An 18,138-nucleotide genomic window follows, 5' to 3' on the forward strand; every position below is an offset into this window, starting at 1 on the left:
TAATTACTACTGGATTATTTCATAATTATTATTAGATCAGTATTTTTTTAATACATAAATGATTTATTACTTGCATGTCTTGTAATCATATAAGTATTTTTTTTATCAAAACCAGTGTAAAATTCTGTAAAATTTAAGAATACAAAAAATTGTTGGCATTAATCTAAAAAAAATGAATTTAACCCATATATAATAAAAATCTGTTCATATAAATATAAAATTTTATTAAACATTGCTTTTCTCTGACAAACTGAAACATTTTTTATTCATTAGAAAGGAGTCATCTTGTTAAGTTTCATTTTATATTTGAAAATGACTTTGTTGCATCTTTAAAAAGAAAAAGTTGAAGATCAAAAAATCCAATGAAAAACTGTGCACAGAAATTCAAGAAATTTGAACTTACATGAGGACATGTAAGTTCAAATATGTGGGGTAAATATGACCCCAAAAATAGTAGTTAATGTAATTATTTAGCAAATGAAGAAACTAGAAAACTGAAACATAATCTAAAATAAAGGTCATGACATTGATGACAATTACCAAGGAAATAAAGTAACAGGAAATAATGGTTTTTACAAAGCTGGCCCACCAGCAGCTGATCGATGAATTCGCTGAACACTGGTTGCTTGGTCTAATATTTGAGTTCCAGAGAATGGCTGGCTGCATGAGCATTTTCAAAATTTTCTCCATGCATAGTGTATATGAGAAAGTTTCTCTTAGAAAGTCCTCCATAAAGGCATCTTTCCTCCTTACGCAGATAGCTCCTGAGAGCTTTGTCATTGTTCAGGCATAACTGTGAGGTTGAAAGATGCATATGCACCTTTTGCCTCAAAGTGTTAATGAAAAGAGAGTATCATAAAGAGTGAGTGAGAATGCGTGCTAAATGAAATCCAGGATTCTCGAGCAGGATTCCTTGTAGTAATATATGAGATAAAATATGCATTAATATAAAGTTGTGAATTTAAATAAACATAATATATACAGTCCACTGAACTGAGCTATCATCATTATATTGTTGGTCCTTAGGACTGGAGGACTTGAACAAAATTTCTGAAGTAATTGTAACTTTTATGAATTCTAATTGTTTTGTTTTAGTAAAATGTAAAAGAAATGCAGAAAAAGGGAATCTTAGGCTTATAGCCCCACAGGTAGGAGAAATTGTATCTGAAAAAGCAACAATTGTTGAATTAACTGAGTTGATCAAAAATAATAAACATTATCGAACAGATATTCAACTTAATTTTAGAAATTTAGAGAGAATTAATACATACAATGATTGAAGATCATACAAGTAAACAGTAGAGTTTACTTAACTTAGAGCAGATTAAGTTAGAAAGAGTAAGAGCAGAAAGAGAGCTTACAAAATTACGAGCAGAAACGAAAGTAGAAAATCAAAGTGAGAGTAATCTGGAAATTCATCATTCTTTAGATTCCTTAGTGAAAAGTGTAAGAACCTTTATTATAAATGTGCCTACTAGGCCAGAAGGCTGGGCTTTTTTCTTTTAATCATTAGAAAAGGCTTTCCTCACAAAAACTATCTCTGATAAATATAAATTGTAGATTCTATTAAATTTATTAGATGAAAGAGTCTCTAATGTAATCACTTAGATTAACGGTGACAAGTTAAGAAATTATGAGAAAATGAAATTTTTCAGCCCACCCCTCAAGCATGTTAACATGCCAGCAAAACGAAACTTATACAGTTAGCTTCACATTTTACCACGAGTCGGAATTATTATTTAAGTATAAGAAAAATATCAGATTTTGAAGCATTAAATGACCTTATTATATCAAATAAAATATTTTCTACTGTTGGAAAAAAAATTAGCATCACACTTAGTATTCAACAAGCAGAGAAATGGTTTCGTCCATCTGCATTAGCAAAAGAAATAGATCTTTATTACACTTTCTGCACAAAAATTCTTAAAAACACTTCCAGTCCATATCGTAAAGGCTATCCAGAAAAAGCAATACTGAAAGTATTTTTAAGAGATGTTAAAAGTTCAAATTGTGTTATTTGCAATCAAAATCATGCTTTGTATTAGTGCTCTAATTACAAGAAGTTATCTGTAAATAATAGAGTAGAAATAATTAACAAACATAATTTGTGTTTTAACTGCTTAGCATTAAATTATTCTGCTAAAAACTGGAAATCAAAAATTTCATTTCAGATTTCAGTTGGAGGATTGCCATATTCCAAAATTTAGTGGCGCTAGTGCCACCATTTTCTCACAATACAAGGAACATAGGCACATGCATACCTACATACAGATTCTCCATTATTTACTAATAGAAATATACAAATACAAAGCTTACCTTCTCAAATCTCCTTCCACGAGCCACTTGTCCTTTCGAAGAACATTAACATTTTCAATATTGCTATCTATTTGCCTGAAAAGAAATATGCATTTTACTTTCAACATAAATTGCATGTATACAGCAAAATAACTGCATTGCTTATTTAAAAAGTATATAATAAAATGTACCAGTATGTTTAAATATTAAACTTACCTGGTGAGTAATCGGCTGGTGAGCAATTCATCACAAAGAAATGCAATAATTTCAGCTTTCTGTGTGGCATTTAATGATAAGAAAGGCTTTGTCTGCAACCATTCCAGCATCTGTTAAAAAATAATGATTTTATGAGGAAATTAAATTAAACAAATTCTGAAAAACTAGGATTAAGGATTCTTTAAAAATTATTTTTAATGCATATACATTTCTTTTTACAGCATCATCAATGTTCACTTTAGTTAATAAATAATAATAGAGTGAAAACTTTACTATCTGACATTCAATTAACCAGAAAATTTCAGATTTTATTTTAAACAAAACAGAGAGGTGAATGGTACTATTCACTGTGGCTGTCAAAATACATATTTTTCTTTACATGACTATATTATATCTTGCCATATCATATTAAATTGATTTAGTTTAATAATTCTGTTTACCTATTGTACTTTTAACAGATATTTTTCTTTATATGCATATATTATATCTCGCCATATTGTATTATTAAGTTTATTTAAGAATTTGGCTTACCTATTATATACCTTGGCTGTCTTAAATTTTAAAAGGAAGAAACCTTTTGCAATTAAACACATTTTCTAGAATTACTAAATATTACTTAAAATTAATGACTTTTTCCTGGAAATGAATTTATTTGGAAGGGTTCTCTCAGTGTGATAATTAGGTGTATTGTAATCAAAAGAACGTCAATCAGAAGTTGTGTATTCTATGCATATAATAGTGAACTAGCCAATTAAAATATTTTGACAAATCATGTAAATATTGTACCTGCAAAAATCATGTAAATATTGCAGAGGTTTAACACCAACTTGACATAATTTAACTATGTGTAATTTCTTTATATCTCATATTTGTACACAACTATATATAAGAAAACTTAGATAAAGCTAAAAAGATAGGTATTGCAGTTCTGTAAGATAATTACTGCTTCGTGCAATGTTGTTCATTTTGCAACACAATTTCTGTAAATCTTCGTAATATTCACCATTATTTATACGATTCTTGCAATTGAAGTTGGATTGAAGTTTACACCAAAAAAGATCACTTAATCACTGATCAGAAGAAAGGCTGTAAGCAGGCCACATGCTAATCTGTTTTTTTTTTTTTTTTTTTTTTTTTTTTCCCTCCCAAATATATGATTATAATTTTTGATTTACAAATACTTGAAGAAGATAAAGAGCTGTGATGAGATGCTTTTTAATACTGCAAGTAGACCATAAGTTTTCTTTCAAATAAATAAATTTAAAATGTAAACAATTTTTAATTTATGGACTTCATTTTAGATGAACTAGGCAATAACATTAATGCATTATGATGAGGGCTGTGAAAATGGGGAAGTACCAATATTAAAATACATTTTTAAACACATATCATCAGTACTAAAATCACACAAAATTTGATTATTTTACCAACACACATTTCCAAGCAAGTGTTTTTGTTCTTTACATTTTATAAAAGGCATTTTACTTTGAATTTTTGTTTTGCTGAAAGAAGTGTACATTTTCTGAGGTGAGGATTATAATATGAAGTGTTATACACCCTACTCCTTCAAATGATGACATAAAAGAATTTGGGTGCTGACACCAGTTTGCAATCATTATTTTAAAAATTATGTTTGGAATTTCAACTTTTGAAATTTAACTAAAATATACTCACGGGGCTTCTCTTGTCTTGAGCAATAAAATATAACCTCAAAACTTCTGACACATTGTTGTTTGTTATATCAGCATCCTTCAGGCTTTGACCCAAAACTGTAGCTGCCTAAAATTAAATAAATAAATAAATAATAATAAACACTTAAAATTCTATAATTCATTGTGAAATGAATACTACTTATTAAACTGCAGATTAATTCATAAGCTCCTTAACTGTACTCAACAAAAGGCTTATTCAAAACAGCCCCATTTTCAGCATGATAAATATGCAGTGAAAAATCTCATTTTATCATCTTCCAAAGAAATGTCCCATTAAAGCTTTTTGCTCCCATGATTGCACATGAGATGTATCGAAAAAAATCTCTAAAATAATACACCGATTTTGGCAATTTTTTTCAAAATCAATTACTATTTTGAATCACTTTAATTTTTGACACTAGGAAATGCATTTCTGTACGATCTTAAAATTTTTCTAAATTGCAGAAACTATCCTTGACCTCTTTTAAAACAACAAATACCATATTTTACATATTTTCCCCTTAGTTTTCTGGCATAAGCTTCTGAAAGTATTCATAAAAATTTCCCTTTTCTAAAGGCTTTAAAGAAACAAGTACTTTAAATTGTGAAATGGATTCTTCCATGTAGTGATTATTGGTACATAGGTTCTGATTATTGGACCAATAATAGAGAACAACCTTCAAGAAAATGAGGATGTTTAATGGCTTTAATGGTTCTGAAGGTCACTGAACACAGAAAGACAGACAGAATGATGATGATGCCTATGACCTGCACGCTGTAGCAGATGGCACAAACAACAATTCCAGCAGATACAAATGATTTGAGGCCCAGAGTGTAGCAGTGGACAACAATACAAACCCATTTAATAATAAGAAGAAGCAGGGTCAGATTCAAGATACAAAAATGAAGATATCTTATTAGTTATTGCAATGTTAATATTAATATGCATTCTTATTACAGTTAAGTTTCTTTAATGTAAATAATATTGTGAGAGTTACCTGTAGTTTATTCCCGACTATTTTTCCCTCTTGATTTTCATACAGTAAAATTAACAAAAATGGAGAAATGTGCATAATGCATGTGCATAATGCATATGAAATGTGCATAACAATGATCTCTTTTATGGTTCAACAGTCTCTCAATTAAAAAAAATAGCAAATTTGTAGTAAGAATTACACACATACAAGCCTTAACTGCTTTAATATTGTAAACAAAATGCTTTTTAAAAAGAGATTTTTTAAAAAATGTTAGCCGTTTGTTTAACTATACAGTTCATATGCTTACCTCTGGACTATGTGGCACACCTGGATCTTCAATTACACAAACAAGAAGATGGTGAAGTACAGATAGTAATTCTTCTTCGCACTTCTCATCAAGATTTAACAGTGCCATCTGCATAGTGTTTAAAGTAGGCAAACTATCCATATCTATAAATTAAATACAAAGACATCAAAACTGTTAGAATTCACTGAAGTCTTTTTAAGCAGTTTTACAGTCACTTTACGATTAATGAAATATGAAAAACCGTGAGGTTATTGCACAAAAATCAGAAATTTCTGTATTACAGGGGGACATTATTTCAAAAAACTCCAAATGATTTACATTCACTTTGTAAAGCATGATTCAGGCTATTGAACAAATTATAAATATGATTCTGGTATAAAATAATTTAACATTCAATTAGATATTGTAAACTTTGTGTTGTTTGGCTAATTTTGTTTTTTATCACTTTTCGACCCGACTTTTGAACGATTAAAATTTAAGTATGAAAAGTAATTTAATTTAATGCTGATATACTAAAAGAAGTGTAATATAAGTTTCACCTTTTCCTGTTTCCTAGAAGTCTCCTGAGACTATATGTCCCAATCATCTAGGATATTACCCTTTCTCAGAAACCCAAACTAAAATTTATGGTTCTATATTATGTGAATATTACAAAACATAAACTCTGCCACATGCACTAGTTCATATACAACAGAAATTTTCACACATGTTTCATAAACACAAACATAATGCATCAGCATGTAGTAATTTGATCACCGGTGGGACATATTAGCCTTCTGTTAAATATGATTGGGACAATATATCCCACAAAAAGAATTTATTCAAAATTTCTTAAATCTGACATTAAAAATGTTAAATTACTTATTAATAAGACCTATTTCATACTAAGCATGCCTTAAATATAATTTTTCTTACTGTAAAATTTTAAAAAAAGTAGACAAATTGAGTAATAGGTGTGCTCAAAAACATAAGTGTGCCATCTGCAATCTAAAAGTGTTGTCAGGTTTCTTTAGTCATATATTTATTCCCTAATTCCTTAAAAATACTGAAAATGTAAAAACCCATTTTACCCTTTTATCCAAAAACGGGTATGAAATCTAATCTCTGGGATGCATGTGCCCATTAGGACTGAAAGAGTTAGTTTTCTTAAGACTCTGCAAAAGTTTCCACACTAAAGGAAACAGCATTACATGAGGTCATCTTAACATGTAAATGATGGGAATAAATTGAACACAACAGATAAAAAAAAAAAAAAAAACTGAAATGTTTCAGATTTTAAATTACGTCCAAAGGGGCGTTTTTTTAACGTTTTGAGTGTTACCTTTATTTATTAAATATCATGTTCTTTGCACTTAAACCATAAAATTCAGTTCAAGAGCAATATCGCAAAATAATGTTAAATTAAGCATATCTTTAGAATTTCCGATATACACAGTCTTGCGAGCTGGAGATAAAAGTATTTTTTTTCTATATAACGTTGCCATTTCTCGCTTTTAAAGCATTGAGTTTGTAAATCAAAAATTCATTAAAGTTTTACAAAATATAAAATCTATAATAAAACAAATTCCAAATTTGGGATTTCAGATGCCCATATTCGCAGTAGGATTTCGTCATTCAAAATTCGATGGCTCTATGTACCATTGTTTTATCACAATGCGAGAATAGACAATCATTTATGCAGATTTTTCATTATTTAATTTCTTCAAATATAATGCAGGACTCTAACATTTTGTGGCAACAGTTTGAAAAGTGAACCGACGTTTATGAGTCCGACGCAAAACCGCAAAACGAAAACAATAGTCCTTCAGGGACAAAGCCCCTTTGGACTAATAAGAAGACTGATTTTTTTTTTTTTTTTTTTTTTTTTTTAAATTTCGTAAAATGTATCGTTAAATACTTTTTTCTTACATTAATTATAAACTTGTTTATTGCTAATATCGATTTTTTTTTCAAACATTCATGGAAAAAATACTTCTCTTGTTAATTAAATTTATGAAGTTTGAATTAAATTTCTGATGAGGATTCTTTTCACTTCACATTTTTTTTTTTCTTTTAAGAAGAAGACATCTAACATTGATTGTTTTGCCTGTTTCCTTCAATAAGTAGTACACTGCATTAATGATACTTTATCTTGCCTTTGAATTTCTATCAAAATTTAATGTTTCTGAAGTTGAACTTCAGAAATACTAATTCTGACATCTTTAAGCGCTTACTGTTCTACTAATTCAAGGACATTTACCAAATTCAAGGACATTCACCAATTATAATTTGCAATAATGCTTCCACATCCTTCAAAATTCATATCACACAACCATGAGTTATATTAGCTAGCTTGACAATTTTGTTAACATTCAACAATGGATTTGCTTACATCACCATCTACGCCGAACTACAGCCATACATTCTTTCATACTCCTTTCAAACATTTCTTGGTCATCTCATTCCAAGAGAGACTGATGTCGTCTACACCACGATACAGCAGTTTTTTAAAAAATCTCTGATGGAATGTTAAGATTTTAGGTCACCAATTCAAATCGAGTACAATTACATGCAGAAATCAAAAATATGAAATAGTTGTTTCTGAAATAATGAATCATTTATGACCTTAAAAAAGCCAAAATTCACAAAAAAAGGGTAGGGAGAACTCAATGTTAAAATTTGTTTTGTTTTTAAAAATCCCCCCCCCAATATAAGCAAATTTTGCACCACATGTTTTTTTAGCTAATACACAAATGAAAACAAAACTTCAGTTCTTAAGATTGTTAAAGATACTGCTGATGATACAATTTTAAAGAAAAAGTATTAGTGGATTAATTAACAACAGAAGTATTTTTTCTGAAAGTGCAGAACAGCAGACAGTAAAAGAAAAACAAAGATAACAGAGAAACATAATGTTTTTTCTGTTCTAAAAATCGAAATGCAATCGAAGGAATTTCAATTTTCAATGACTTTTTGATATATTAATGGGAAAAATAAGAGAGTTCATGCACTTAAGGGGAAAATCTACATGTTCATATATATAAAAAAATCTGATGTGCGCACCACATGACTTTCTTGTACGGAATATTAGATTATACACATTGTTTGCTGCATTTCATTTAGACTTATTTCCTCGAATTTCATTAGACAGATTTCTAATTCAATTAATTCAGTTCTTCACAGTAAGGAAAAAATATATAAAACCTCAAAATATCTTCATTAAAAAGTTAAAAATATAGAAAAATAAAATAAAATAAAATAAAATAAAACACCAAATACACTTAAAAACAATTTTTATAATTAAAACTAGAGTTTCTACACAAAAACATGCAATTTGTCCAGCAGGCAACAAGGCAGATTTTTTCGGTGCACAAAACTGAAAGTTTACTTCTGGTACCATTATTCTCTATTCTGTTAAGTTTCAAATGTAAACAAATATGGCTGCTATGGTAAACAAAAATTAGGCTTAGCTGCACATAAACAATTTTTAAATTGTTGATAATTCTATAACTATTGCATGCAGATTAAATAAAGGCATAAAAACTTTAACAGGAAGATAACAGCATAATTCAATCACTTTTAAAGCAAAAAAATGCAGAATTTACCAATATATAAGAATAAAAAAAAAATTGAGCTCACCCAGCCGAATAACAGAGTAGGTATACATATATACATATATATATAAACTTTTGGTGAGGCTGACTGCAACCAAAAAGGGAGGTGCACAATTAATATAAGCAGTCCTACATACAAAATTTCAACAATCTGAGGCTACCTGTGTTTGAGTTATGCAAGATACATACATACGTATGTATATACAGATGTCACGAATGGATCTCTTCTGATCTGTTTTGAATCAATTTTATAACACATTTGAAGGAAAAGTCCTTTATTCTGTCCATATGTACAGATATCATGCAAAAACATCATTAAATTGCATTTAATAGTGGTCAAGATGAATATTTTCATTGAAATATGACAGCCAGAATTTTTTGTGATTAAAATACTTCCTTTACTTTACACAAGGAAGTAAAAAAAGAGAGAGAAAGAAAAATTGACTGAGAAGAGAGAAAAAGATTCGAAGACAAATCTCAACAGTGATGTACATTCAGACACATTTCATTGTAATAATAAGAAGGAAAAACAAATGTACTTACCAAATCCTAATGTTTCACCAAAATTATGCAAGAATTCAAACACCATCAAAGTATCAGCAAATGCTTTGCCACATAATTTGACCCCTGGTATTCGATTTAATTCTGGAAGAGGCTATAAAAAGAAATATTAGAAATAAAAAATTTTGCTATGGTTACTCTCAACTACTTCAAAAAAGGAAGGAATGTTTTCCACATCATGCAGTTAGTTAAAAAATAAGGCATAAGTTACCAACATAATTTCATTTTCAAAATCAGCAGAACATACACATTTATTAATATATACATATTAACTCAACCAACATAGCTACAAGGTCACCAAATTTACAAAGTGTGCCAAATATCTGATAATGATGCACATAATAATTCTGTAGTTGAATCACGCACTGATGCCTTATTTATATGCATTCTTTTTTTCTCTTGTTTTATTCAAATGGTTTTATGGAAAAATCATGACCTTTTTTTTTTTTTTTTTGGTATCAAACTCAATTTTATACTATATTAGGTGCTGCTTAATGTAATCATATTTGTCCAAAGCTATTTTGATAGCATTAACTGAATGATAATATAAAACAATGAGAAAAAATGCCCTTCAAAACAGCAATGAACTAATTTAATATATATATTATTAGAAGCATATTCATTTCACAGCATTTTAATTACGAAAACAGAAAAATTTGTTTGTAAATTGTTCATAATGTCTAAAGCAAAAGCTCATTGGAAGAGAAAGTGCCAATGTAAAATTTAAAAACAAGCAAAAAAAGCAGTCTTAGTTTGGTATATATGTTTTCAGGTTTATTTTCATGTGAGGGGGTGGGGTCAGGAAAAATTCCTGCAGAAATGCTTTTTCAACTGAAGACCTCTCTGATCGCCCTTAAAATTGACAGTTTCCCAAAATCTAAACCAAACTATAAGGTTGCTTTTTTGCTTAATTTTAAATGGTTGAATGAAATCAAAACTAAGATATTTGTAACTTAATTCCTCTCTCCAGCACTTCTCTGCCATTTGTCAATTTTTAAAACCCATTTTTACTTTATTTGGTGACATTGCTTTTCCTTTGGTGACTTTATTTTAGTTTAAAGATTTATTCTATATTATTTTTATCATATTAATCCAATTATTAATCACAATGTGATGTATTTTTTACAGCTTTGCATATAAATAGGCGAGACTTTGACAATCTGCATGAAAACATTAACTGCAATCACACTAAGCAGCATCTACTGTACGTGCTTTTGGGATCTGCCTGCAATGGAAGAAATTCTTGTAAAATTTCTGCAAGAATATAGTATTTTCCCATAAAATCACTTAACGTCTGCTTTGAATTTATTCTTAAAGCAGCCATGGAAAAATTTCCATTAAAATAAATAAAACAAAAAATTAAGATGAATCTTAACTTTTTGGAAAAGTACAAATTATAAAATATGTACATAATAATATTGTAGAGAATTTTTATGTATACAGTCAAAAGTCATTAATTCGGACACCCATAATCCGGACCTCAAAGCTACAAACTTTCTGCGTATGCGTCGGCTTGACGCATGCACGTAGGACCTTTACGGCTGCGAATATGTGTGTGCGCATGCACGTTTAATGTATAACGGACAGTATAAGCTAAGCTAAAATTATCTAATTCAGTTAGTTAACGTTGCAGATTGCATTGTTCCTTAATCTTCGAATTGGATCCGGCTTATTATTTTTTGCAGACTGTTAGAGCAATTTTATAAAAGTAAGCTTGAACTTTCGATTATGTCAAATAGAATTTACGATATATATTTACTAATATGTAAAGGATCTACAAAGCGAAAGTATGTTTCGAAGTCCATTAAACAAAAAGTGGAATTGCTGCAAAAAATGGATAAAGGCATATCCTTTGTTTATCTAACCATTCCGAAATCTGTTTATCAATTTCATGCTGCTCTGCGGCGGGGGGGGGGGGGGGGACGCCGCGGCGTGCAATGAATTGGAAGTTGATCTGTCAGCACTATTCTTATCTTCAGGGCAGATGTTTTTATTTTATTTGGCTTATAATTCCTTACTAAAAGTAGAATTTCATCTCGATGTACTCCATCTTTGTATGATTTAAATCAAATTCCTCGTCATTATAATTCATTTCCGTTAGCGAAGAAAGTAAAGTAAACAAATAAATATTAAGCTTTTTTTTTGTAAATTTTGATACCCTTTAGATCATAATTGTTCTTTATTTCATAAATTACGGTTTCATATTTTTAATTTTATAATTTCTGCATGCCATCTTACCAGATTTAAACTGATGATCTATAATCCAGAATCGCCGAAGTCCCAACGAGTCCAGATTAACGACTTTTGACTGTAGATGGTGCTACATGCAGACAATGTTTTAATCAATGTGGAGGAGAGAAAAATTCTGTCTGTAATGCCACGAACACGAACTGCTCATCTTTAAATAAATACTGTAGTTATGACTCGCTCATGCATTCTGCACATTACCATTGCGCTAGAACCTCCTTGAGAAGATCTGATAGAATTCAATAAATACATATCTATTTACAATATAATTTTTTTTTTTAAATTTTAAGTCACCATTCTTATTGTTTCTGAAAAAATTAACAAACAACATCAAAGTTGTTGCAATAATATATAAATATCCATTATTTCAAAGAGGCACAGTAATGAATAGTTATTGTGCCATTTTGAAATAGTTACTGCAGAAAAAGTCTCAATGAAACAAAAATTTTATCCACTTACAATGAGATCTTTCAGCATCATATCATCGACTGGTTTCTTTAGTTCTCGTAAATAATCCAACTCCATTCGCCTTTGTTCCTGGAAAGAATAAACAGAGACATGAAAAATATTAATGAACAGCAAAAGTACTTTTATGATATTATTATATACCCTCACATATAATATTACATAGATTCAATAAATACAAATCTGATAGAATTTAATAAATACATATGTATTTAGTATATTATATATGAGGATATAATATTATATATATATTTATAATTTTTGATATATATAACTATTACTACATAAGGGAGCACCAAAAGTTTTTGAGATATTTACAAATGAAAACAGGTAAAAAAGAAACAACTGCACTTCTTTGATATAATGCTTAACCCTTTCAGGGGCGCAATGTTATGATTTTTTAAAAGTTCTGAAAAAGTAAGCATAATGACATGCAATGGTCCTATAGACAACATAAATGAGTGTAAAAAAATTTTTTTCGTCTCCCTTTATGGAATGGGGACTGGTTTCGCCTTGAAACCAGCGCCCATCTAGAGCATTTAAGACTAAGAATTTGCTTATTTATCTTTACTTTGCTGGAAAGTATTTGAACGTAACCCACAATTGCAGATTATACTAGTAAATTACTGAACAACTAATGAAGTAAGTGATATTTGCATAAACACGCATTTTTAATTATAAATAAAAAATTTTAAATAGGAAGAGACAAAAGTAACTAATAATGCACTAAATTACTTACCTAAAACTATGAAATATTTTTAAAAATTATGTTAAAAACTAAGACAATTATATTTGGAAATAAAATAAATTTAGATGTATACAAATATTTTACTATGAACTAGAAGAATGAGAAAAGCGACGGCTAATAGAAGCAGAATAAAAACGCAACTGTGAGTGTTCTTCAGTGTGCTCTGTGTCTCTGTAAAAAATAAGAAATGTTTTCCCTCTCTCAAAAGCTCCATAAATCCTCATCTTTGAAGAAACTCAAACGATGATATGATGCAACTGCTTACAGCAGTGATCCGAAAGCAGTAAACACAGCTGTAATAAATCTCGCGACTGCGTCATCTGATCCTTTTTTCGATGTCTCAGAGGGGCGGTGGTTTCATACTGAAACCGCGCTGAAAACATTCAACATTAAAAGGGTTCCATTACTTTTTTGTGTGAACTAAGGACATTTCATTAATCATTGATGCCTGCTTATAAAATATATTGTGGAAAAATTAAAAATTGTTGGGTTTTTTGTTCTTAAAATAGCCCAAAATGAATAATGACAAAAACAAGATATTTTTGAACGATTCATATCAATTAATGGATGCCCAAAAAGGTTTAGTGCTGACATCTGTTATCAGCTTTAAGAAGTAATTCAATTTTAGCAGCGGTTTTGAGAAAATGAAACCAAATTTTCTAAATTAAAAAAAATTTTGCCCCTGAAAGGGCACATGTTACCATAAACTGAAACTATCTTTAAGACAATCAGAGCAATGGTCTCGTCTGATGCTTCTTAGAATTTGTTCTCTCGACTATTTCATAACACACACAAAAAGGATGGAGGTCGGTCTAGTAGACAGCGGAACTGCTTTTAAGAACTACTATTGTAAAAATTCTACAGTTTTTACAGCTGTGTCTGTACATGCACACAGACATGATGCGAAGACCAGTTGAAGGGTCTCATTCCATATGCAACGAGGATTAGTAAACACTTGCATACGATTCTGCCAGAAGTGCATTTTATGGTTCAGGATTTACAGTTAACAATCAAGCAGGATTTACAGTTAGCTAAATAAGAAGAGAAAATTATTCTTTTTCAGTACTTTTCCCTTTTCTTGTTTTACTGGCATTACTTCAATAACAAAGTATCTAACTATCAACTGCTGTTTCATGTATTGTTCATGCATATATATCCCCGATCTGTTTCTTCTAAGTGTTCTTGAAATTCAAGTGACCCAATAAGTGTTGAATTTAATATACCTCCAATACTAGCTTAGCATACATTGAGAGTTACACAAAGGAACATCAGATTTTGATTGTGAAAACTCATTATAACAATGAAAAGTGTTATACACAGACTACTAAGAAGTTTTGTATAATCTTTGAAACGTGCACCTAATGAAACAATAGTGTGTAGATCAATAAAGAAAATCTGATGATCTAAGTTTGACAGTACACATTAAAGCACCACGCCCTTGATCCAGCTGGTCTACTGAAAATATCATTACTGTGCATGACAGCATAAATGAAATACCCTAGAAATCCAAACTTCAAATCTGAAAAGATTATTTTAATTTCTTCAAATATAATACAAGGCACTAATATTTGGTGGCAACAGTTTGAAAAGTGAAATGGACATTCAGAGTGCTTTGAGGAAAAATCACAAAAAGAAAACAATAATCCCTTAGGGACAAAGCCCCTTTGAACTAATAATTAATTCATATATTGCTTTGCGGATAAACTTAGTACTGCATCATACATTAATGTAAACACAATTAAATACAAATATTAACTGATTAAAAACTGTAGTAATATTTATAAAAAAGCCCTACAAATTAGATTAGAAGATTAAGACAGTTCATATGAAATAAAATTTAATGAGAAAAATTATGCCGAAAATCCCTTGAAGTGGGACAACAGAATTTGCATAATTTGAGTTTCATTATTTTGACTGCTGAGGAATATTTGCCTTAGGAGCTAAAAAAGTTTTAAAAAATGGGAGATTGGTGGGGTACTGGGAGACCAGGAGATATGACAGTAAACCACAAGAGTTGGCAGCTATGTTGAAGTTGGAATGTAACTGTGACATAGTAGGTCATCTGAAAAGTTCTGTGAGATTTTGCTGGTAAATACAAATGAAGCAGTACGAAAATATTTACAAAATTCATTAAATTGCATACACATTACTTAGTTCTATGACTTTTTTTCAATCTCTCTGGAAACTAGAAAATCCTGTTTAAAAAACAGCCATTAGATTTATTTGTAGAAAAGTTATCAAGGCGCTGTTTGTCAGTCTCCAAAGAAGTAAGCTCCAGGCCATTCAGAGAATTCTGAAGTGATTAGAAGAGATGAAAATTCAAAGGGACAAAGTTTGTAAATACGGAAGGTGACACAAAACATCCTATTCATACTCAAATAATCTTTATCGACATTCATTAAAACATGGGGCTTAGTGTCATTATGGAAGACAACACTTGATAACTGACAAATTTTAGGCATTTTGATTTGATTTCTGCTTTTCAAAATGCCATTTAGACACATTATTTTTTATAATTTATTGTCTCAATTGCTGTCAAGAATTCAAGCAGGGGAATTCCTTCGTAATGCCATCATACACAAGCATTAGTTTTTGGGATATAACTCTTTTCTTGATATTACTAAAGGAGGGTTTTTTTTTTTTTTCCTTACCCTATAACCTTTTTCTTGTAATATTACTGTGTAGTATCCACTTCTCACTCCCAGCAATGAGCCATTTCAAAAAAGGAGATTCTTCCCAAAACTCTCAGCATATTCTACTAAGTATGAGGTAACCATACATAACGATGGTTTAAATACCATTTTCTTCCCACCATACACTGTATTTTTTGAAATATTTAGTTTCTCTGATAGTTCCTGATATGTATAATGTGAATATCTAGCAATAGCTTCCTTTAATAAGTCCTTGTTTACAGAGGATGGGTGCACAGAATGGGTATTATCTTTGAACTGAAATTTCTGAACTTCAGCTTCTTGAGGTATCTTTGAACTGTATCATAAGAAACAGGATTTTTTTCATATATTTTCAATAATTTTACAAGCAGCCTGGCTAGAAAACTTTTGTTAGGAAAAATATTAAAAGAGCATAATAAGGGAAAAAAAGAATTATTTTTTTTTAGTTCTCCATTCTTTGCAATGCATTGAAAATAAAAATTATCTCACAACACATGCTAGAATTATGCAAAAGAAGCAGAAAAGACTGAATTTAAACATATGCTTCAATGAAGGTTACTTCTTATCAAACAAAATAATTAGAAGAACACACTGCAATCTTAAAAAAAAAGAAAAAAAAAGAGAGAAGGAAAGAAAGTTTTCAGATTTTAAATTACGTTCTTTTTTTAAACATTTTGTGTGTTACCATTATTTATTAAATATCATGTTCTTCGAACTTAAACCATAAAATTCAGTTCAAGAACAATATAGCAAAATAGTTTTAAATTGAGCATATCTTGAGAATTTCAGATAAATAGTCTCACGAGCCGGAGATAAAAATGTTTTTCCTGTACAGCGTTGCCATTACTCGCTTTGAAATCCTTGAGTTTCTTAATCAAAAATTCGTTAAGTTTTACAAAATATGAAATTGATAATAAAACAAATTCCAAATTTGGCCTTCCAGATGCCCATATTCACAGTAGAATTACGTCATTCAAAATTTGACGGCTCTACGTACCGTTGTTTTATCACAATATGAGAAACATACATACATTTATGCAGATTCTTCATCATTTAATTTCTTCAAATATAATACAAGATGATAATATTTGGTGGCAACAGTTTGAAAAGTGAAATAGACATTTTGAGTGATTCGATGCAAAATTGCAAAATGAAAACAATAGTCCCTCAGAGAAATAGCCCATTTGGACTAAAAAAAAAAAAAAAAAAAAAAAAGAGGAACATTTCGGATGATCTAATACTTAAAAAATAAAATTTGAAAAGATACTGCAATATTAATTACTTAATTCTCATAAATTTCCAGAACCCTCAATGGGATATCAATCTAGAGGAATTTAAGATGTTTTAAATGCAAGGAGTATGCATAATAAATATCTCTTAGTTACCATTTTCTTTTCTCTGTTTATTCTTTTTTCAAACAAAATTTCTTCTCGTTTCCTTTCTCTCTCCTAAGAATAAAAAATACCAGTTAGGACAAAAATGCTTGATAGCAGATACTATGTCAGAAATTTCCATTTGAAATACTGCCCAAGTAAAATAAAATATACAGAAATCAATATAAAAAATTTCAAAGTTTCTTTAATACAAATGTTCTTACATATAATATAATGTAAATTTTATACAGAATTTCTGTAAAATGCAATAATCTGATAACCTTAAAAGTTAACAATACATAACAACATTTTGGAATAACATTAACAAGTTAGTGAAGAGATCTATCTATTTTAGAAACATACCTCCTGTTTTTTTCTGTTTTCTAGAGCTCTAACTAAAATCATATGCTGACGCCGTCTTTCCCTTTCCTGAAATAGTAACATTTATAATTAATTACAAATAATAATAATAAAACTTTTAAACAAACTATTTTTTTGGCTAGATGAAAGGGTTATTATAACAGCTTGTACCTAACACTTAATGAATGGGCTCAAACATAGAATTCTTCCATGAGCAAGAAAATTCCTATGAACGAAATTAATCTTGAGAGAAAAGGCGACTTAAGGTTAGAGATGCAAATAAATCCTATTTTTAATAGTCATGGTACGGACTGCATCTTAATAATTTTTTTTAAACATCTCATTAAAAAACTGGATGTTTATCAATTGAATCATATTATGCAATTCAGAAATTTCAGTCTGATGTTAAAGAATATAATTTATTTTATGCTGAGAAGATATTAAATAGTTTTTTCTCAAAATTTTGGAACTATTTTTAAATTCTTGATGAGGGTTTTCTAATGCTTTATGAATAAAAAATAATATATATATATATATATAATTTATTAGATTCCAGAAACTTCAATTATTTTTTTTTAAATTTGAGTATATTTCAATTTTTTTATCACTCTTTGTCTGTTTAGCTTGTTTTTT

The 18,138-nt window shown here is 29.5% G+C and overlaps 1 protein-coding gene across 20 annotated transcripts in view; it reads right to left on the minus strand.

Moving 5' to 3' along the window:
- LOC118193846 (bromodomain adjacent to zinc finger domain protein 2B-like) overlaps positions 1 to 18,138 on the minus strand; it is a 356,880-nt gene that overhangs the window by 50,095 nt on the left and 288,647 nt on the right. For all 20 annotated transcript variants that reach the window (XM_085824642.1, XM_085824639.1, XM_085824657.1 and 17 more), the window contains 8 exons: positions 17,509 to 17,574; positions 17,158 to 17,220; positions 12,347 to 12,424; positions 9,623 to 9,734; positions 5,487 to 5,629; positions 4,186 to 4,290; positions 2,512 to 2,621; positions 2,317 to 2,391 (listed from right to left, as the gene is read on the minus strand). In XM_085824642.1, coding sequence (XP_085680768.1) covers positions 2,317 to 2,391; positions 2,512 to 2,621; positions 4,186 to 4,290; positions 5,487 to 5,629; positions 9,623 to 9,734; positions 12,347 to 12,424; positions 17,158 to 17,220; positions 17,509 to 17,574 — 752 coding nt within the window. The remainder of the gene's footprint in view (positions 1 to 2,316; positions 2,392 to 2,511; positions 2,622 to 4,185; positions 4,291 to 5,486; positions 5,630 to 9,622; positions 9,735 to 12,346; positions 12,425 to 17,157; positions 17,221 to 17,508; positions 17,575 to 18,138) is intronic.

This window comes from Stegodyphus dumicola, chromosome 10, assembly GCF_044657685.1.
Source record: "Stegodyphus dumicola isolate Sdum_Otavi_A_Nest chromosome 10, ASM4465768v1".
NCBI lineage: Eukaryota > Metazoa > Arthropoda > Arachnida > Araneae > Eresidae > Stegodyphus > Stegodyphus dumicola.